Raw genomic sequence first — 23,425 nt, forward strand, 5'->3', positions numbered from 1 at the left:
AAACGAATTGAAAATATTCAAAATTTAAGCGCTCCTACCACTCAGAAATAGTTGAGAGCAATTTTAGGAGCAACAGGGTTTTGTAGATAATGGATTCCTTTCTATGGGGAAATTACTAAACCTCTTATAGTATTAACAAGGGATTTAGTCCCTGAACTCCTCAAATTGGAGCCAGAACACTTGTCAGCTCTATCAGATCTAAAGCAGGCTATTCTGTCTGTCCCTGCTCTAGGCATCCCAGATTACAACAAGCCATTTACTTTGCATGTACATTGAGCAAAGAGGGGTAGCTTCAGGTGTTTTAACTCAGAATTTGGGACCTTCTCAGTGCCCAATTGCTTATTATTCTGAGCAACTGGACCCAGTAGCATCGGGAGCACCACCATGTCTTAGAGGAGTAGCTACTACAGTTTTACTAGTGACAAAAATTGTTGATCTAGTATTGGGATGCCCATTAACAGTTATGTGCCCACATGAGGTAGAAGCATTATTGCTAAGACATAGAACAGGCATTTTCTGATCAGCGAATTCCAAGGTTTGAATTAACCTTGTTAAACAGCGAAAACATTACCTTGAAACACTGTACAACCCTTAACCCTGCCACCTTGCTTCCAGATTTACCAACTTCAGGAGAACCATTACATAGTTGTGAAACACTAGTGTCCATTGCAGAAAAGCCTCGAGATAATCTCTTGGACACTCCCTTAGACAATTCAGATCTGGTCTTATTTACTGATGGTTCTTCTTTTATGAGGGATGGCATATGCTACACTGGAGCTTCTGTAGTCACAGAATTTGCCACTGAGTGGTCAGCTTCACTGCCCTCTAATATTAGTGTTCAAGGTGCAGAACTCATAGCTCTAAAACATGCCTGTATAATTGCCAAAGATAAAAAGGCAATAATTTACATGGATTCTAGATATGCTTTTGGCATCTGTCACTCAGTCAGGATGCTATGGCTCCAGAGAGGATTTTTAACCTCAGCTGGAAAACCTATAGGTAATGCAGAAATTATTAAAGAAGTTCTTTCTGCTCTCCAGCTGCCTGAAGCCCTAGCTGTAGTTCATTGCTCTGCCCATACAGGTGGCACTGATCTTGTCTCTAAGGGAAATGAATGAGCAGATGCCGCTGCAAACCTAGCAGCCATAGAAGGGCCTGAATTAATTTTAACATTAACAACCATTGATGACTTAAATTGATCACTTTCCTATAATGAAAAGGAAGTAGAAAAATGGAAACAAAAATTCAAAGCAAAATAGATTAATGGAGTATGGGTATCATGTGAAGGAAAACCCCTGTTCCCTAGAAGTTTCTATCACCAAATTTGTCAATCTATTCATAAAAATGGTCACTTTGGTATCTAGGGCATTGTGGACTCTGTTAAGAGAGTATGGATAGCCCCTGGTATAACTACTATAGCCTCTAAAGTGTGAATAGCCTGCTCTACCTGCCAAGCATATAACTAACACACCTTTTGTGGCAAAGCCTTAGGTGGGCATCCTCTGGCTTACACATCTTTTGAGCACCTACAGATAGATTTCATAACAATGTCAAAGGCTGGACATTATAAATTTTGTCTAGTCAAAGTAAATCAACTGACCAGATGGCCAGAAGCATTTCCTGCAGCCTGAGCCACAGTGGCTTTTGTTGCTAAGGTGCTTTTAAAAGAAATTATTCCTCGCTTTGGCCTGCCAGCACATATTGATTCAGAGAGATGTATTTTAATTTAAAATCTAAGAATTTTTTTTATCTTTTGAATTTTTTTGAGATTGGATTTTTATAAAAATCCAAGAATTTTGAATTAAGATTTTACTGTTATAAAAAAATCAAAGATTTTGATTCTGTTCGAGAAAAGATCTTCAAGAAATAAGCTTGACTTTTATATCCAGAGAATGAACTGTTGCAGAAAGATGCTGAAAATCTACACTTCATCAAGAAGATCAAGAATGAACTTTGGATATGATTGATTGGACTGAACTTCTGATTGAACATTTATTGTAATTGTACACATTTATGCCAAAAGGGACTGCCCCTAATTTGGCTTTCTGTCAATGCGCCTAGCAAAACATTGGTTTTGCTTTCTTTTCTTTTCTATTTCCTCTCTCACTATTCTAATTCTCTTAGAAAATTGAATATTGTGCATATCTATAGTTAGAATTGAATTCAGAATTACTAAATTGATTATGTTGTTTGATCAATGGGGAGACTGGTCTCCCATGATCATCAGGGGGGATTGTAAACCTTAAAATTTCTTAAGACTCATGAATGTTGGAAATTTCCCCATTGGGAAATTTCATACTTGGAAAAAATTTCCTACTGATAGTAAGAACTCTATTGGAATGTGAAACCCCTTGGCATGGGAGGATCTTTCTCCTCCCGACTTAAGACTACTTTAGGACAGAAACCTTTTGCTAAACAAATGAAAGGGTTTTGACCTATGCTTAAGTATAGAACAGGAAGTTCTTTGAGTCATGATTGATTTTAGGATTGATACAATAGAGATACTTGGAATGACAGAACCAGGTCTTGGAAAATACAATCTCCACCCTACTCAGAGTAGCAGGATTTAGGAAGGGCTGCAGCAAAGATCAAGATTTAATTATTTGAGAATATGACCTTCAACAGACATGTGCAAAACCACAGACCTCTGGGCTGTCCTGGGTTAAACTAGAGCCACCATTGGCACAGGGGAGACATCGACAGTGATTGGTAGATGTGAGAACTGAGGGGAGGGAACTTAGATGGTTTCCTTAAAGATAGCGGGGTCTGAGGAGAAAAGGAGAGGTTTTGCTCTGAAGGAGTCTGAGAGGAGAGAGGTCCTGGAGGGAGAGCTCCTGGAGAGGTCTGAGAGGAGGGCTTGCTCTGAAGGAGGCTGGAGGTGGAAGCCCCTGAGGCTGTTTCTCCATTTTGGTCACGTGAGTGATAGGGACTGATCTCTTTTCTTTGCCTCAGCTATCTAAGGGCTTGGGCCTTTTGGCCCAGCCCTAAACAGAGGGGGTATTTAAGCTCTCTCTCTCTCTCTCTCTCTCTCTCTCTCTCTCTCTCTCTCTCTCTCTCTCTCTCTCTAATACCTTTCTTCCTCCTGTTTGTAATTAAAAACTCCATAAAAGGTTGACTGCTGACATGAGTTTTCATTTAGGAATTACATAGCTGAATTCCTTGGCGACCTTAAATTAATATATATCAGTCTTTTAAAGTGATTTCCATATCACAGAGAGGAAGTCATTTTACTGATTCTGTCCTAAATCAGATATATTCTTGCTTAGGGATAACTCCCAAATTTCATGTACCATATCATCCCTAGAGTTCAGGCCAAGTTAAAAGAATGAACAGTAACTTAAAAACTATGGTTGGCAAATTATGCACTGAGACCCATTTAAAATGGCCTGAAATTCTCCCTCTGGCTCTATTTTATCTTAGAAGCAGGCCTAGAGGAGACCTACACATCTCACCATTTGAGATGCTTTTTGGACATCCACCTATACAGGTTAAGCCTTTCTCCCCTGCACATACATCACTATTAGAGGTAGATACCATTATTGCTTCCTATATACAGGAATTATAGCACAAACTGAGTGAACTCCATGAATCTGGAGCTGCAGTACAAGCTGGGCATTAGACATTTCTCTTCATGACCTGAACATAGGAGACAAGGTGTATATTAAGAATTTCCATCATACTGGAGCAACTCAGCCTTCCTGGGAAGGGCCATTCCAAATATTGTTGACTACTTCAATATCTATAAAGATTGGAGAAAAGGACTCTTGGTTTCATTGCTCACATGTAAAGAGAGCATCTCCTGTTGAGACTGATTGACTGTATCCTATCACATGCATTGAAGATAATAATCCACTGACAAGTGGATGCTGTTTTTTGAGAACACATTGAATTCCTGATTTTCCCCCTTATTTTTATTATTGCTTTTCTTTTATTTTGATTAGAATATTTGATATTTTTCTCTTTTTCTCATTTCTTGTACTAAAGATATATACAATTAATATTATTTTTTCTACAGTAATATAAGTTTAATATATATGTACATATATATACTTGTTATAATATCAATGAATACCCAAAAAGTTTTAAACTGTGGGAACATGCCATTTATTGATAAAGTGTTATGGGGCTGTGATTAATGTTTGTGTCTGAATCTAGGAAATGGGATAAAAACAAGGAGCACAGACTTAACTTGAATAGTGCCAAAAAGAGCACACAGGAAAAACTAGTGTGAGACATAAGATTGCGAAGCTTGACATATGTTAAGTTGTAGGACTTCCGTGAATCTATACTCTTTGTGAAGTATTCAGACAAGTACCAAAGTTTGACTGTCATCCTGGCTCCCCATATCCCTGAGAATGACAAAAAAATCAGACCAGGGAATGACACTTCCCTATCAAAATAAAATTCTAGTTCTTTTTCTTCTTATACAATGGCAACTTCCTGTAGTCTTGGCTGCAAATGGGTAAGTGAAATATTACTGCATTCTGTCCTACAGACTTGTGGGATGGAAATTTATTGAATCCTAATATAGGGCCTATAATGAATTTAATCTTGCTTACTCAACATTTTATATACATAGATTTTCGTATTTTTATTCTGATTTTGAATTTTTTTCTTTTTGCCAAAGTTCTGCCAAGTTTCTTCCATTTTTTCCCTTTCTTTCTTCTTTTTGTTTTGTTTTTCTCTTCCTTTTGACAATTGACTCATACACCCTCATAACTCAACACTGCATCCTGAGCTGAACTGAATGTTTTTTAATACCCACTTCGGGGTGGCGGGGAATTGTATTTTAATAAAAATCCAAGATTTTGATATTTTGTTTGAGAAAAGATCTTCAAGGAGAGAAGCTTGCTAACTCCTAAAATCCAGAGAATGAATTGTTGCAGAAAGATGTCAGAAAACCTGCACTACACATCAAGGAGATCCAGAATGAACTTTGGGTGTGGTTGATTGAACTGAAGTTTGATTGAACATTTATTTGAATGTATACTTCTATGCCAAAAGGGGACTTCCCCCTAATTGTTTTTTGCCAATGTGTCCAGCAAACATTGGTTTTGATGTCTGTCTTCTATTTCCCTCTTCTATCTAACTATTGTAATTTCCTCTTAGAAGGTGAACTTATGTATGCACCTACAGTTAGAAAATTTGAAGGTGCAAGATGATTATGTTTATTGATCAATTGGGGAGACTAGTCTCCCAATCATCATCAGGGGAGATTCTAACAAAAATTAGGAAATTATGAACTTTAGATTACTCCACCCTACTTAGTCTAACAAATCAGGAATATTTACACCCATATTTAAGGATTAAGTATTTAGGTGGATGGTCTATGACAAATATGTGCTAGCAAATGACAAATCAGAAACAACTGACAGACCCCATGTCTGTCCTAAGTCAAGCCTAAGATATCATTGGTACATGTGAGATGTAGGAAAGTGATGTAAAACCATATATATATTTCGCATCACTTCCTCTCTCTGGCTTCTTTGATGGCAGAGAAGTGGCTGGTGGCAGCTTGCTGAGTGTGTCAGCATCTTGGTGTGGCGGCTGCTATTGTCCGGTTTTTAGTGGTGAGTTTTCCTTGATACCATAGTAGAGGAAGCCTAGTAACCTAGTTTGGTGAGGCATCTTCTCCGAGACCTCTTGGAATTTTAGGCTGATTCTTTCTCTTTTACCTTCCAAATGCTATTCACTTAGAAGCCTCTAATCTTCTTCAGAAACCTTGTGGTGGAGGATTTTGAACTTTCCCCGGCACAGGCGAGGCGGGAGAAATCTTATACCCTCCCCCTCTCCTTTCTCTGATTTCTTCCCTATATATTGATTAAACCACCATATATTTCCAATCTGACTTAGGTATTTTTATTTGGGATATCTATTGGCGACCAAAAATTAAATTTAGATTAGGTCACGACCCTAAATTATCCTTATACTATCTGACCAGTTTTAATTTTGAAGGAATTATTTCCTCATCAGAAAAATAGGAAGAATAATATTATTTTTGAGATACCAATAAGGGATATAATTATAGACATTTAAATAACATTATTATAATAGTATGCATATATTTTATAGTAATATGGTCTTAAGAAAAAATCACTAGGTGATCCAGCATATTATATCAAAATAATTATATGAAGAAGAGATTACATCAGTGAGGTTGGCAAGCAAATGCAAGGAAATGGAAGCTTGATGCATCTGTCAATTAGGGTGAGAAGGAAATAAGATTCTAAAGAAGAATTTGGTCAGGGAAATAGGTATGAAAGTCAGCATCTGAAACTGATCACTTCTTCTCTCTTGAACTGTGGAGAAGGAGCTAGCAGGCCACTGTTCTGAATTCCTGGCTAGTGATTCAACATTGAAAAGATTGGAGTATAGCTCTGAAGATCCTTTTCAATTTATCAACAATATCCCCTCAGAGACAAATCAACTTTACTTCCTTGTATTGAATTTCATAGTAGATTAGGGAAACCATAAATTCCCCCTTCCCTATCCAAACTCCCTAACCTTTCTTTAAAATAAATCCCTTTTAGAAAGTAATATAGTGTGAAATTAGTCTATTGAAAGCTGCTGTTAACTTATCATCAGAGAAGAGCTGTTAGGATCAACTGAGAGAGACAAGAAGTGGGTGGGGGAAAGGAGTGAGAGTCCCAGCTTCTCCTTTAACCTATTTCTTAGTGTCACTGTTCCAGCATTTCTATTACCTTAAATATCCTAGTGAAGAGCCTCTATTACAATTAGTAACTTATCAGATTGAATGGATCATAGATACCCTAGAGCTGTTTTCAAACCTTTACTTTTGTGAATTCTAAAACTATTCCACCCTAATCATACCATACTTTAGAAGATCTGATTTAGCGATTTCCTGATCAATAACCATAGAGATAAACAGAATCAGGTCTTGGGAACTCTACATTTCTCCACCCTCCTTAGTTTAACAAGATTAGGAAGGTCTGCACCAAACTCAAGGATTAAGTATCTGAGAAAAATGGCCTTCAATAGACATGTGCAGAAAAAGCGGACAGAGCCCTGGGCGTTCCTAAGTCAAGCTAAACTATCATTGGTACAGATGAGATGCCGGAAAGTGACGTAAAAGCATCTATATAAGGCACTTCACTGGCTCTCTTTGCCCTCTTTCCCTGGAGAGGCAACTCTGGCTGGCAGCATGCTAGGCATTCTGACATCTTGGATTGGTGGCAGTTATTTGTCTGGGTTTGGTGGTGAGTTTGCCCTTGAGCTGATTCAGGTTCGGGCATCTTGGAGGTCAGGCTAATTCCTCCCTCCTTCACACTAAAAACCTTAGTTTCTAGACCCTAATCTTCCCTAATCTTCCTGCCCGGTACTAGCCCTTTCCTTCTTCTTAATCTCCTCCACTATATCAATTAAATCACCATAAAATTTCCAGCTGACTTGGGTATTTTTATTATTTGGGATTTTCCCTGGCGACCAAATGAAATTTAGATTTTAAGTCACAACGCTAAAATTATCTTTACATTTTCAAGCTGCCGGTGACAGTGGAAGGAGGAAGTGCTTACACTGGGCAGCTGGATAGAGGTGGGACATGCAAAAAATGTCCTCAGATACTGTAGAGAGGGAGAAAGGAGTAGCTCTCTCCATGCCACTGGTGCACACGAGCCACACCTTTGCCAATGAAGCCCTAGAGGGATTATTCTTATATACTAAAGTATACTTTTAGCCACTTCTTTAAAACAAAAACAAAAACAACCCCTTACCCTTCCATCTTAAAATTAATATTGTGTATTGGTTCCAAAACAGAAGAGCAGTAAGAGTAAGGCAACGGGGGCTAAGTTACTTGCCTAGGGCCATTTAGCTAGAAAGCATGGGAGGCCAGATTTAAACCCAGGTCCTCCCATCTCTGGGCTTGGCCTTCCAACCACTGTGCCACTCAGCTGCGTCCTTAAAGACATGACATAAAAGGAATAATCTCTCCATAACCCACTACAAAGGGCCCTAAAAAGAACACAGCTGAAAAGTTAAAAATAAGCAACAATGTATTTGTGTTCTTTGCTTCTTTTCTCTACCTTGCTTCTGGAACTGAAAGACCAGGAGATAAGAATGTTGTCTCTTTATTTGACTTTTATAACCAGAAAAATCTATAATTAATAGCTTGACCAATGCTTGAAGATTTTTAGGATTAAAAAATTAATAGTTTGATTTATAATAAGAATTTAGTACCAGGATAATATCTGAGGTATAATTTGTGTTATATTAATAAGTAAGCTGTTAATCCATTTGACAATGCACTATGGGCAGGCTAGCTCAATAAGGAAATAAAAGGTCACCCAGAACGTTTGGGGCTACCTTGGAGCTCCAAAGGGGGATCCCTGGGATTCCCAATGAGCTCTAGGAGAAACCTAGAACTATAAAGTGTGTGTTGTACAAAATGGGGTCTCAGGTTTTGAATTGGGAGGAAACCTGTAGACCTCTGGTCATGTGATTTCTGTCATGATAAAGCCAGACCTTTACCCAGAAGAATCTCCCAGCCTCTTATTTTTGCACTTTCTACTTCCCCTCTAATCCGCTGCTTGTGACAACAGGATAGTAACATACTTCCAGATACCAGGATGCATGTGGCCTATCTACTCACCAAGGGCTAAGTGCTATTCTTTGTCTTGTTCTTCCCTGTACTCAGGGATCTGAAATAGTTTGGAACCAATGGTAGTAAAACATGAAGCACAAGTTGTTGAAGTATAAGAGAAGTAGATGATTAGCAGGAAATTATCCAGAGGTATAAATATCTTTTATCAAAGAAAACTATATTTTTAGAGTCTTCTTGTCACTGAAAGAGTGAATATCTGAGTACTCACTAATATAGTTACCTATAATATCTAATATATAACCTTACCTGCTGCAGGAACTTCTCCATTTAGACTACTTGATTTCTGGTGAAGAACAGCAGAATGTGCCTCCAAATTTTTCATATATGCCTGGTACTTCTGAACATCTGCTTTTAAAGATGTTTTCAATTTTCTTAGTGATACAAGACGATTCTTTAAGAGAAAAGAACATTAAATTTATGAGCAGAAGAGAGATAGTTTATCTTAGTCCAAAAACTGTTTCAAATAGGGACTATCAAAAGAACTAAATTTTATCAGGTATCCCATACCCCAGTGTGGGAACTCCAACCATTCAGGAAATGACTGCTTGGGAGATGCCTGAGGCACAAAGGAATGGAAGATGGATTCAACTCAGGTTTTTCTGACTCCAAATTAAACCTTTTATAATCAATTATACCTATTATAACCAATATCAAAGTAATAATGCTTAAACCTGTTGCTAGAGATAAGCAAATTTTGTGGTGTCATAAATTTATAAAGGAGAAGGATTTCTTAATAAGTAAATAATGAGTAGAGAAATAAGGTAAGGTAGAAATATTTTGCAGGCCCTAATTCCCTTGGCACTTGAGAACACTATTATTTTTGTGAAGTCCATAGCCTAATTTTAACAGAAAATATGTAGTAACTATACAATGAAATGGACTAATTGCAATTATCTAGGTTAAAATATCAAATTGTAATTCCATAATCCTTTTAGTAAACAAAAAATAAATCCTTTTATTACTTCTTTCCCCTGAAACCATCAAGAACCTCCCAACTGAGACATGAGACTTATTTTTGGTCTTATGTAAATGTATAAGAATATTGCATCAGACAACAAATCTCGTTAGTCTAAGTTATGTCACACAAAGGACAAACAGATTTTGGAGAATATGAAACAACTTGCTTTCACAAAAAGTTCAGTTTTATGTTAAGGAATGATTTGTAAATAAAGTTACTTAAAAACGAATCTCTTGATGAAAAAGACAATGCACTGAATTAGTTTAAGAGTTTTTGGTTTAAATTCCCAAGTGAATTATCTCACTAGAGACAGGCATGTTTACTAACCGGCTCATTTTCTCTCTCTCGTTCCAGCCTTGCAATTTCTTCATTTAGCCTTTTGTTTTCCAAAACTAAAGATTCTACTTGGAAATCATCTATGTTAAACAAGTCCTCTGAAAGGAAATAAAACCCCAAAATGCAGTAAATATGAATTAGTTATTTAAAAACAATTATTATATTTCTTATTAAATTTTCCCTATAGTACATCTACTAGGACATTAACTGCTCCCTACTTCCCATCCTTTAGGTAAACACTTTTCAAAATGATATAGCTTGGTTTCTCCCCAGGTGAACCAGTTGGCATAATCTGATCAATGATCAGGACAGTATCTCTCCCAAGAGTAAGTCATTATGAAATAGTTTCATCATTTTTAAATTGCTAGGAACAAAATGATCAACTCACTTCAAGAGCTTCCCTGCTTGTTGAAAGAAACTCAGAATTTGGATCTAAACCTGCCCTTTACATGATTCGTTTTCCAACAAAAAGCAATGATATTAAGGAAGAAAGCCTCTGGATCTTTGTAATAATGTAAAGACTATGAATTGAATGTTTTTGGAGTATAGTCAAATAAAAAAAAAACCCCACTAAGTCAAGGAACTTATGTTTTCATCTGCCAGAGAATGTGTGAAAGACTAGGGGCAACTTACTTAATTATACCTCAGTGTTCTTCATGAGGATACCATCTGTGCCCCAAAGGAAAGCATAAAGATCAATAGACAAGGTACTTTGTAAAAGAGAAATCCCTACATAAATGAGAGGTATTATGATGGCATATTTATAATTTTGAAATGTTTTATTGTTTCCGTATCTAGTACAAGGCAGTAAATTTTAACATATTAGAAACGAACACTTACTTAGCTTTGAGTGTAACTCTGTATCTAAATCTTCAAAAGTATCTGCACCAGTCATAAAATTTTCATAGCATTTTACAGTATAGTCCAAAAACAACTGGAAAAAGAGAAGGAATTTTTTTTTGAAGACACAATTTTTTAGCTAGCTATTTTACTATTTTCCTTTCTAGAAAGTATCAATTTAAATTAATTAAATAAAAACCAAACCCACTAATAGGAACCTAAGAATATGTAAAGTAGATTCATGCATTTCATTCCATTGTCAAGATTTATTTATACCTATGAAGTTTGATTTTTTTTAAAGCAAAAAATGATATCTCAAATAAAATCTTCCGTTGATTTAGTCCTTGGAATAGTGGCCAAAGAAATAGAAGGTTATTAAGAAGTATGAAATAGTGAAGGGTATTTGTGTGAAAATGGACATATAAGGCAGGGAGACCATGAGAAAAGGGAAGAAGCATTTATTATGTACCTATTATGTTCAGGCATTATGCTAAGAGCACCACCGTTTCAATTATTATCTCTTCAGACTTGATGGGAACAGCCCAGGACTCTAAACCCAAGTCCTTGGAACACTATCCTTAAAGAAGAGGGGACATGGGACTTTTCCATTTGAGTTGTAGATAAAAATTTTCATGTGTGTTCTCTCATTAGAATGTGAGCTTGTTGTGCAAAGGGGCTATCTACTTTTCCATTTGTATCCTTAGGGCATGGTACTTTGCACATAGTTAAATGTGATAGATCCTGGGACCAAAAACCCCTCTTCCTAATCCCAGCCCAAGGCCAAAGCTCCACACCTGACCAAGCCTGGGACCAAAAACCTGGCAGGCACCAAGATTTCCCTGTCAGGCCTAGACAAATGACCTTCTGCATCACTGACCATCAGGCCTGAGAAATTCCCACCCCTAGAGCCCAAGGTTCCGAACCTCCCATGGCCATCCAATGGCCTTTACCCAATAACCCCAACTTTGCGCATCGAGATAATTCAGATTACCTAATTGCAGACCATCACCCTATAAAAGAATGCCCCCTTCTCTACCCAGTTGGAGACCCCTAGCCATCTGCAGCTTTGTGGGCTCCTCCTTTATCTGCCTACCTGCCCCCTTCCTTTCCCACAATAAAACTTTGCTGCATTACTCAACTCTCTGTCTCACTTGCCTTGGGTCAGACCCCTGTCAGTCAAGTCTGACAAAGTGCTTCATTCATTTTTTTTTGGGGCTTCATTCATTTAACTGAGTTCAGTGGATTCAAAAGTGGTAATTCAGATACTCATTAAGGACATGTCAGTGACATTTTGCAGGAATGATTATTAGATTGGACATCATTTACCATACTATTCGGATACTTTATCTTCTATCTATATTGTATGCAAAATTGAGGAAATTCTGTTTTGTTTTTTAATCAATAATAATAAGATGATGATCACTGTCATATGAGATGCTTGGCTGGGATTAGAAATACAAGCAGAACAATATTTTCTTTTAATTAAGATAACTGGTGAGTTTGGCCTCATTACAACTATACTCTATGACCATTAAAGCAAATTCACTGAATTTGATGTGCAAAAGGTGGGAAATAGTTTGTCATCATAGTGTTGATTAGGGTCTTATTAAAAATACCAAAGCTAGTACTGGTCTTGCCACTTTAAAATATATAAAGATAATAAAAATATCTATTTTCTAGTGCCTAAAGAACAAAGAAACAAGAACGACAGGAGCAAATCTGTTGAACATTACCTAGCTTTGTGACCATAGGTAAGTTGCTTAACCATTTTGAGCTTATTTTCTCATCTAATAACAATAACATCTAACCTTCATAACATGCCAGGCACGATGTGCCAGATCCTTTAATTACATTTTAATTTAATAAGCATACATCAGCTCTTCAGAAAGAACACAAATCCTACAAGAATTTAAATGAATTCTTAGGTGGCGACATATTCAGTTAATTGACACCACATTAACTCTTAAAACAATTAAAAAAAATTCTGAGGTTATGGTACCTTATTATGCATTATTCCATCTTCACTTTCTGGTCCCCAGGGCTGTCCATCATCAAATGAAGGTGAACTTTCTTTCCTAGAAAAGTAGAGCTAAAAAAGATCCAGTAAAATATTTAGGTGCTCTCAAACATTTTCATTACCAACAGATACACTACTTTTCTTAAAGAAAGTATATCTAAAAATAAATTTTTGTTATTCTCAACAATGCTTTTTTCAGAGTATACTATGAAAGGTGAACTAAATTCATAAACCTCATTAACAATATTTTAATTAGCTACACATAATAAGAATTACTGTCTTATTAAAAATATAAACCTTACCTTCTGTCTTAGAATCAATATTGTGTATTGGTTCCAGGGCAGAAGAATGGTAAGGGCTAGGCAATGGGTGTTTGGTGACTTGTCTAGGGTCACACAACTAAGAAAAGTATCTGAGGCCTGGAAAGAATTACCATCTTACCAAAGAATCTGATATAATTAAAGACATATTACTAACAAGAGATAACTATGATGAACAAATAGAAACTCCCTGGTATTGAAAAATTCTTTACAAACATAATGTATATTTGCAACTTTTGTTCATTGTTTTACTCATGTACCAAAGCACAATTTAAAATTTTAGCTTACCATTCCCTTCTCTACATTTTAGGAAATGCTAACCATGCAATGACCTAAGGGTAGCTAGTAACGGCAAAATTTTGAAGTTCCCAACAGCATAATTAAATAGAAGAGAATATATATTCTTGTATCTTATTTCGTTTACTTTTATTGCCCCAAGTAACCAGCATTCTTACAGGAAATGCCTTTAAACACTGTTTTAAAAGTTAATTTTTTGAGGGCAGGATAGATAGAAGTACATTTATATTTTTGGTTAATAACAGAATTTTTTTTCTAAATTATCAAACTTGAACATCTTTTAAATAGTAAATGGAACATATTACAGTAACTAAAGTCAAAGCAATTGAAAAGATAAGAAATATGACCCTAGGAAAATGTTGAGGCCCAGTAATCTCTGGACCACAATTTAGATCTCTTGATTTGGTATAATCTTTTATCCACAACATAACTTTAAGATTTTTATTACCCTATTAAGCATTTCTTTTCCATCTCCTTTGCAAGTTCATTATCTTTATTAAGTCTCCTTCTAAGGGAGTTCTCCAAGACTTTGTCTTAGGACTCCTATTCTCTTTATTCTCTGCCTTGGGGAAGCTAGGTGGTGGTATGGATAGAGTTTAAGGTAGCAAAATAAAGTTTACAGTGGATAGAGGCCTAAAGTAGCAAGACTTAAGTTAAAATCTGGCCTCAGACAGTATCTGTGTAAGCCTGGGCAAGTCACTTGTGGAGTTCTTGGCACAGAGAAGGTGTTTAATGAGTGCCTGGCTGATCAAATTTTAGTGTTAACTTTATATAAATGAATACTTGAACCCGAATCACTTCCAAATAAAAATTTCAAGGAATAATATATTTTAATGCAGTGTCATATTTCTGTACAGAGTTGTGGGGCTAGAAACAGCTAGATAGTTCAGTGGATACAGCCAGGCCTAGAGATGAGAGGTGCTGGGTTAAAATGTGGCCTATATGGAAATAATCAATTATGGCTATAGTAAAAGAATTCACTTTTTATAAATAACATTTAAATTACTTTTTCTAACTTTTCTGACAAAAGAATTTTGGAATACAAAACTGTGTGTGTGTGTAGAAGTAGTCACCTCAACTAAACTGTGCTTTATCAATTTAGTTTTAATTTGTTTTTAATCATACTGAAAGATTTTTGTTTTTTAATTTGTAATGAAAATTTTTGATGCTACTTGAGGTAATTAAAAATATTCATGCTAAGGCATTATGAAGCTACAGTTGTGAATTTCTGCTTTACTTATTGTAGGATGTAAAAAGTCCCTACATTTTAAAAAGCAAATGCTTTAATTTTACTTTATTCAAATCAAACAATACCTTAACACAGTCTATAAGCCAATTCAAACCTGCCACCATATGAGGCCACGTATGAGGTGCTCCTACTGTATACATGGAGCTTTTTGGTAAAGCAAATGGATACCTAAAAAAGCAAAAATAATGTAGTTAACATTAAACATAAGAAAAGTATATAAAATAAGCATCTCATAAAAAATCAATTAATAAGTATTTATTAAATGACTATTATGTGTAAGGTTCTAGGGATATAAAGATAAAGAATTAACAATCCTTAATCATGAGGAGCTCATTTTCTTTCTTTAAAAACCAAACCAAACCAAACAAAACAGGGGCAAGTTAGGTGGTTCAGTGGATCTAAGGGGCAAGTTAGAAGTCAGAAAGAGAGGAAGAGAATCAAGGAAAAGTAGGGCCAAGAAAATCCAGAAAGAAGGGACCATCTAGGAGAGGTCAGCAGTGTCAAATGCAGTATACAAGTTGAAAAGGATTAGGAAGGAGAAAAGATATTAAAGATACAGTCTGAAAGAGAAAACAGGAGTGGTGAGGATCAAGTGCACATGTAAAAGGGCTGGATTTGATCAGAAGGTTCACCTCCTTATCAGAAATTCAAAGTAGAAAAGAGTAGAATATGGTAAAGGGAGAAGTGGGACCTCAGATCAAAAGATCTCAAAACTTAATAAAGTAAGTGGGAAGAGAGGAAAGGGGAAGGGAACAGGGAGGTATAGAAGCCTTGTGAAAGGAAGAGGAAGTTTAGAATAGCTTTTCTGGGGGATGAGACCCCAGAAGACAACTGACTTGCTGCAGTGTGGGGCCAGCTGAGGTTGCATAATATGAATTTCTAACGTACCTGAGACTCAATTCAGTAGCTCTACCATGAGAACAGAAGGGCAGTTGGAATAATCCAGGGCTGAGGTATGGTAAAAGACAGTAGCAAAAGTAGTAGGAAAAGGAGAACAGGGATTCAAGGGTAGAGAACAATATCAAGTTGAGTGGTTGATTATTGGGCTGATGCTAGATGAGAAAAGTAAAATCAAAGCAGGGGTTCAATTTCAGAAGTCTGAAGATGGGATTAAGGTAAAAAACAGAGAGGAGAGATTATGGATAGGGGAATGTTAAGAGTTACTAATTTAGGTTAGCTGAACTCTGGTGAGTAGGGGTGAGATCCATGTGACAATCCATACATAGGGCTGAGGTGGAATGGAGTTGGTTGTGGAATTTAAAGAGGCTGAGGAACTAGAATGTCAGAGCTTGAAGGAGCATCTAAAGAGATCAAAGTCCCCAAGTAAAGGGCAGGATTTGAGAAGAAAAGGAAGATGGTGAAATAGGTACTGAATTCCTTGAAAATAAATAGGGATGGGGGGCAGCAAGGTGGCTCAGTGGATTGAGAGCTAGACCTAAAGATGGGTTCAAATTTGACCTCAGACATTTTTCCTTAGCTGTGTGAATAAGTCACTTAACCCTAATGCTTATCCCATACTAATTTTGATTCTAAGATGAAAGGTAAGGGCTAAAAAAAAAGAAAATAACTGGGGATGGGAGGCATTTATAGTATATTATAATTACCATAATTTGGACTTTGTGACTAATCAACCACAAACTTCCTTATTTAGCTAATTATTTGTTTTTAACTCAAATTCACTTTACTGTCAAAAACTAATTTGAGTAAATCAGCAGAGCAAATATTGTACCATTATATTATACAAAGTAATTATTAGGAAAAGTTTCATGAGAAATATTGTATCATAAAAGAAGAGAAGAACTTTATGAACTGGAGGTAAGAGAAGAGGAAAAATCTTAGTAAACTATGCAAGCACCATGATCAGCTATACTGCAATTTCCTTTACAGCAAAAAATTAGCCCTACTTACATTAAGGCAAACACCTATGAACTTTGCCTTTCTTTTCTTTAAAAAAATAAAAAATACAAGTGATAACATTTGGACAAACCAGTGGAATTTCTTGTCGACTCTGGAAGGGGGAGGGAAAGAAAATGAATCATGTAAACATGGAAAAATATAAAAAAAAAAATCCCTACCTTTTGTCTTAGAACCACTCAGTAGTAAGTAGTAGTAAGATTAGAAAGTAGTAGTAAGTAGTAAGGGAGAAGAGTAAGGACAGCTAGGCAATTGGGATTACTTAGGATCTCCTATCTCTAGTTCTGGCTGTAACTACTGAGTCACCTAGATGCCCCAACTGTTGCCTTTCATTCATAATTTACTTTGGTAAAATTTTTATTTTAAACATTCCCATAAATTAACTAAATAAGGATGTTTTCAGCCAGATTTATTTTCATATTCTTAACTTTTTATGTACTTTGGGTACAAATATATACTTTGAATATTTCTCTTCTTATATTTTTAGGCTCATTAAAAATTTAACATACAAACCCAAGATCTTTCAAAATTCTTGGAATCTCCTCTTCAAACTTAGTGACAGGAAGCTCATAAGAAGGCCATAAGAAATCAAAAATAAAGGTGAAGATCTTTAGGAAGTCTTTAACAGATGGAGCTTGAAGAGATTTCATGGATACACTGTAGGCATATGCATTTTCTGTAAGAAACTGCAATAATTGTATTGTTTTATAATAGAATGAACTATTTAAAAGTTGAAAATCACCGAAGTCAACAAGTGGAACTTAAAAGATCAATTGGCTGAATACCTCACAGAGTTGTCGAATGTACTGTTGAATGAATGCTTTGTCATTAAGTGGTCTAGGGTCTTTCATTTTTTCAGTGCCGCCAAATACACCAAGCAGACTATTCCGGGATCCAGGCCCACTAGTTCTGGAAATAAATAAAAGTAGTGAAAACGGTGTCTCCCCTTTTTTTACCTGTATATTTCTTTAGCAAATGATAATATCATATTATAAATAAAGTAACCAAAATTGGATAAGCCATTCCCAAATGAGAGACATCTACTTTGTTTTCAGTTCTTTGTTACTACAAAAACTAATACTATAAATATTTTGATGTATGTGGAGCCATTCTTTTTGTAAATGGCTTCTTTGTATATTCTAGTGGAAGAATAGTTAGGTCAAAGGTTATGGAGATTTTCACTTCATTTTCACAATTCCAAATCGTTATAGAATGCTTAATTCTAATTCACAACTCCACCAGCAGTATCTTAATCTGTCCACAATCCTCCAAATATTGACTATTTTCATTTTTTGCAATCTGCCAATTTGCTGAGGATGAGGTGAAACTTCAGGGTTATATTGATATACTTTTCTCTTTCTGTTAGTGACTCAGAACATTCTTTTTTGTTGTTAATAGTTTACTTTTCTTCTGAGAACTATTCATATGATCCAACTACTTCTCTATTGGGGAATGATTTTTGATCATATATTTCTATTAGCTGTTTATATATCTTGGATAGCAAACTCTCATAAGACATATTTTAACAAAAATTTTCCCCAAGTCAACTACTTTCCTTCTTACCTTAGACTGTACAAAATTTTTCCTATTTAATATAAACAAATCGTTCTATTTTCTTTTAAAAATTGTTCACATTTTATCTTCTACAGAGAACTCCAGGAAGGGCCTTTTTCTCAAATCAGAAAAGTTTTTAGCTCCATAATTTTTTTTACCTTCTAATCTCTGAAAAATTTTTGTTTTGTTTTGTTTTAGAAGTCCTTTGTAGTAGAATGGCTAGATATTATTTAGCCATTCTAGCTAATTCTACTTTTCTTAATTGGCCTTAGACTTTTAAATCTCTTAAATATAATAGCTAATATTTTTACAGTGCTTTAAGATTTACAAAACAACTTTACAGATTGTAATCTTATTTTATTTTCTATTACAATCCTTATTTTAAAATGTGAATAAACTGAGACTGAGAGAGGTTAAGTTGACTTTTGTATTAGGTGGCTCTTTTGTTAGGTGGTTTATGGTAATATGGGGTTGCAGAGCAAGCACACTGAGCAATAAGGAAGTGAGAAGTCAGACTCTGGTCTCCCACCTCCCCTCCCACCAACTTCTATTATTCTCTTCAGTTGGAGTCAAGCTGGGATTCAGAATGAGTAAGTTGACTGAAAATCTGACAGATAATTCACTCTCTAAATTTATTAGAAACAGGGGTTTATTTTAAGGAAGGAGGGGAAAAGGAGTTTGGATAAGAGAGAGGGGTTAGGATTTCCCTGACCTAGAGTAAATCTTAAAATGAGTAAATAAAATTATATAGTCTTATAAGAGAGGGATGTTGTTAACAATTTTCAAAGGTATCCGGAGCCAAACTCCCAAGAATTTCAGAGAGAAAACTAGTAACCAACAGGCAGAGAAATCTCCTCAGCTATTCCTCCTCAAATGTCAGGAAAAAGAGTTCCCAAGCAGCAGTTTGGGTCCCTCTGTTTAACTGCTTTCTCCAGGTCACATTCTCCCCTGGAATTTTTCCTTGATGGACAGATCTCCAAGCTTCCATTCATTGCATCTGTTTCTCCAGGTTTTCTGCAGTATTGCTCTCTTACACTTTTCAGTAAGCATCTGTGATGGGATTTAATTTGGGTCTTCCTGACTTCAAATATCATTATTACCATCATTATTATTGCTGATATTGTTATTAATAATAACTAGAGGGGCAGCTAGGTGAAAGCCAGATCTAGAGATGGTAAGTCCTAGGTTCAAATATGGCCTGAGACACTTCCTAGCTGAGTGACCCTGGACAAGTCACTTAACCCCTATTGCTTAGCCCTTAGAGCCATTTTACCTTGGCACCAATCAGGATTGATTCTAAGATGGAAGGTAAGGGTTTTTTAAAAAGACAACTAGAATTTATATCACATCTTAAGGTTTGCAAAGCTTGTTATAATTATCTCTTTTTAGAGATTCACAACAATCTTGGAAGTTAAGTGCTATTATCCACATTTTACAGATAATGAAACTGGGACAGTCAAACTGAGATTCTCCATAACTTTGAACTGGCTACTCATAATGGTCAATGCACTACCTCCCTACCTGTTTCTAGGAATTCCTAATTTCCTTCAATGTGTAATTGATGACATTGCAACACAAAAGAGATCTGCAAGAAAAAGCAAGAGGCTTGGCATTTGGTGAAAAGCCAATCAACCAAGATGGAGACAGAGTTCCAATAGAATCTTGAAGGGAGCAGTTAGGAAGCCCAGTTGCTTGAACTTCACCTCACTTCTTTTCTGATTATTGGGAAAAAGGTAGAAGCTGGACTCTCTCTTGTGGTCAAAGAATATTTATATGACTGAGTACTGAAAAGACTTTGGAGTTTAGCTCAGAAGAAACTCTTTCATCCTTTGCTATCAACATCTTGCCTTAGAGAAAAATAACTATTTTCTGAGTTGAACACATTGAGAAATCTATAATCAACAGGGAAATATAGGAAGTTAGGGAAACCTATTTTCCTCTCTCCCCCTCCCATCTCCCTACCTCCTTTACCTTAAAGAATAAAACCTCTTAGTTAAGATTTGAGGATGAGAATTAGTTATTAAAAGAAACCTTCAACCGTACCATTCTGAGAAGAGTATTCAAATCAGTTGAGAACAGGAAGTGGTATGGGGGGAGGACAAGATCCAGTTTTTCCTACAGCTTGTTTCCTGGTGTCCCTGTCCTATTACCATAATTCTTCTAAGAGGGGCATTTATTACAATTGCTAACTTCAGGTGCCACATCCTTTAGAAAACCCTTTATGATATAGCTTTTACTCCCTTCCTCCAACTGTGAGTGCCACCTGAATTCTGAAACCACTTTATATTAACTTATCTGTGATATTTCACTACTTTCCCTGGCTCTTGAGTAGAATAAGTTTATTGGGGTCAAGATTACTTTGTCTTTACATCACTAGCATTTAGTTCAGTACTTCGTACACAGTAAGCATTTAATAACTGTCTTTGAACTGTGTTGTTGAAGCTGATTTTTAGTTGAAAGTAATTTTCTCTCACTTTCACTGCCTGCCACTTATCTTTTAGTTATTATAGAATCAAAAAGCTTTAGAATTTTGAAAGAACTTCAGAAAAATGTGGTTTAACATCCAGATTTTACTGATGTGGAAACTGAAAGGTTAATGACATCCAAGCTCAAAAGCGGCAAAATTGGAATTAGAATCCAGGTCTCATTCAGTCTGTTACACTATGGTATAAGTTCTCTTTTGTGCTCTTTCCTCCTCCACTTCATAAATATGGATGGACATTCTTTTATTTTTTTATGTGCTACAAGTAAGATGTTTCTTTCAGGAATGTCTATCAATACTTAAGTAAATAAGTCAATAATTAAATATTTCAATTCTCAAAAAGCTAAAGAATCAGCTATGTCAGCAGTTCTCAATTTCTCAGTTTGTAGCAATGAAAATACATAATGCGTATCAGGTATTTACATTACGAATCATAACTGTAGCAAAATTAGTTTTGAAGTAGCCACCAAAGTAATTTTTTGATTTGGGGTCACTGTAACATGAGGAACTGTATTGCGGGGTCACAGCATTAGAAAGGTTGAGAACCACTGAGCTAGGTCTCTAGAACAAAAGAATGAATTTCTTATTTAGGATTCAATTAAAAAAATTACAGAAGGTAGAACATATCTCTTAGGTCTTAAAATTTTGTGAAATATGATCACCTCCACAATAGAAAAAAATTAGAAGAAATGCTCTTTTAATGAATAATCCATTATAATTTTGTTTAAAAAGCCATTTTATATGCACTTATTGACAAAATGGATAGGCAGTGAGGTGGTACAGTAGATAAAGGGCTATAGGTACAGTCAGGAAGACCTTAACTCAAATCCTGTCTCACTTATGAGTTATGTTACTCTGGACAAATCTCTTAACCTTGTTGTGTCTGTTTCATCATCTTTGAGATAGGATAACAGCATCTCCTTCACAAGGTTGTTTTGAAGACCAAATGAGTTTATACATATTAATATGCTTTGCAAACCTTCAAGAGCCATATAAATATTAGCTTTGATTTCTGGTAATTTGTCTCTCTGATTATTCCTTCTCTTTCTGTCGTTTTCAATCTCTCCTTATCCATTGGTTTTGCCTTTGTTTTGTGAAAACGTGCTCAGCTATCATCCATCATAAAAACAATAAACTTGGTGGCCTTGCCATACCTTTTAGTCATTTTATAGCTTCCCTCATTGCTGTTGCTGAAAATCTGATGCCTCTATTTTTTCACTCTTTAGCCCTATGAAATCATGAGTCTATTGTCCTCCAGTTTAGCAACAATTTCTTTAGTGTTAAATCTAATGGCTTTAAGATTTCTTGTTGTTCTAGATCCCAAAACATCTCTTGATTGCCAACCCTATCATAAACACTGTATCTTACCCCTGCATTTTTTACGATGTTATTCTCTTGGTTCTGCCCTTATCCATTAAAGAATTTCCCCCAAATCTCTGTCATAGGTCTTTTTCTGTTTCTATAATCGTTAGTTACCCTGGGTTCATTTATCAATTTTTTTTTTAGTTATATGCTCAATTCATTGATCTATTATTTTCTCTATTTATTGATTATATTTAGAGATATACATTTTCACCTTTGTACTGCTTTGGCTATATCACATAAATTTTGATATGCTGTTCTTATTGTCATTCCCCTTAATGAAATTATTGATTATTTCTTTAATTTGTTGTTTGACCCATCCCATTTTAAAAATTATTTATTTTCCAATTAATTTTTTTTCCACGAACCCTCATTGATGATAATTTTTATTGCATTATAATCTGAAAAGAATACATTTATTATTTCTGCTTTTCTGTATTTGGTTGTGAAGTTTTTATGCCCATGGTCAATTTTTGTGTACATATTATATACAGCTGAAAAGATATACTTTTTTATTCCCATTCAATTTTCTCCCTCGATCTAATAAATCTAACTTTTATAAAACACATTTACTTTATTTCATTTTTTTTTGTTAGATTTATCTAGTTCTGAGAGGGGAAGGTTGAGGTCTCTCATTAGTATAGTTTTACTGTCTATTCCTCCTTAAGCTCCTTTAATTTCTCCTTTAAAAATTTGGAGGTTATACCATTTGGTGCATATGCGTTAAGTATTGATATTACTTTATTGTCTACAGAACCTTTTATCAAGATGCAATTTCCTTCCCTCTTTTAATTAGATCTATTTTTGCTATAGCTTTATCTAAGACAATGATTGTTATTCCTGCTTTTTTACTTCATTTGAAGTCCAAAAGATTCACCTCCATCCCCTAAACCTTTACTCTGTGTGTCTCCCTATTTCAAATGTGTTTCTTGTAAACAACATATTTTAGGATTCTGGTTTTTAATTCATTCTGCTAGCCATTTCTATTTTATGGGTGAGTTCATCTCATTTATCTTCAAAGTTATGATTAACATCTGTGTATTTCCCTGCATCCTATTTTCCCCTTTTGATTCTCTTTATCCCTCCTTTCACTCTCTTCCTCCTCACAAGCGTTTTGTTTTTAATCATCATCACCCCAAATTCTCTTCCGCTTCTTCTTTATAGGGTGAGTCAGGATTCCATACTCCACAGTGTGGTTGTTATTCTCTTTCTGAACCAAGGCTGACAAGAGTAAGGTTTAATTAAGCATTGCCTATCCCCACTCATATCCTCCTCTCCAATGTAATATTTTCAAGCCTCTTTATGTGATATTTACTCTATTTTACCTCCCTCTTCCCTTTTCTCTCGGTGCAATCTTTTTTTTAACCCCTTGATTTTTGGGGTAGTGATAATCATCCCAAACAGTTTACTCCTGCATCCTCAATCTATGTATACTCCATCTAAATGCTCTGATAATTATAAAAATTTTGAGTTGCATCC

The 23,425-nt window shown here is 35.6% G+C and overlaps 1 protein-coding gene across 4 annotated transcripts in view; it reads right to left on the reverse strand.

Moving 5' to 3' along the window:
- NDC80 (NDC80 kinetochore complex component) overlaps positions 1-23,425 on the reverse strand; it is a 73,240-nt gene that overhangs the window by 27,050 nt on the left and 22,765 nt on the right. For 3 of the 4 annotated variants that reach the window (XM_001363497.4, XM_007487652.3, XM_007487653.2), the window contains exons 4-10: positions 17,334-17,457; positions 17,062-17,234; positions 14,700-14,802; positions 12,751-12,840; positions 10,752-10,845; positions 9,903-10,009; positions 8,864-9,008 (exon numbers count right to left, since the gene is read on the reverse strand). In XM_001363497.4, the coding sequence (XP_001363534.1) occupies positions 8,864-9,008; positions 9,903-10,009; positions 10,752-10,845; positions 12,751-12,840; positions 14,700-14,802; positions 17,062-17,234; positions 17,334-17,457 (836 nt within the window). Of the gene's footprint in view, positions 1-8,863; positions 9,009-9,902; positions 10,010-10,751; positions 10,846-12,750; positions 12,841-14,699; positions 14,803-17,061; positions 17,235-17,333; positions 17,458-18,941; positions 19,057-23,425 lie in introns of those variants that run through there. The other variant, XM_007487654.3, reaches the window with a different exon arrangement.

Source organism: Monodelphis domestica, chromosome 3, assembly GCF_027887165.1.
Source record: "Monodelphis domestica isolate mMonDom1 chromosome 3, mMonDom1.pri, whole genome shotgun sequence".
Lineage (NCBI taxonomy): Eukaryota > Metazoa > Chordata > Mammalia > Didelphimorphia > Didelphidae > Monodelphis > Monodelphis domestica.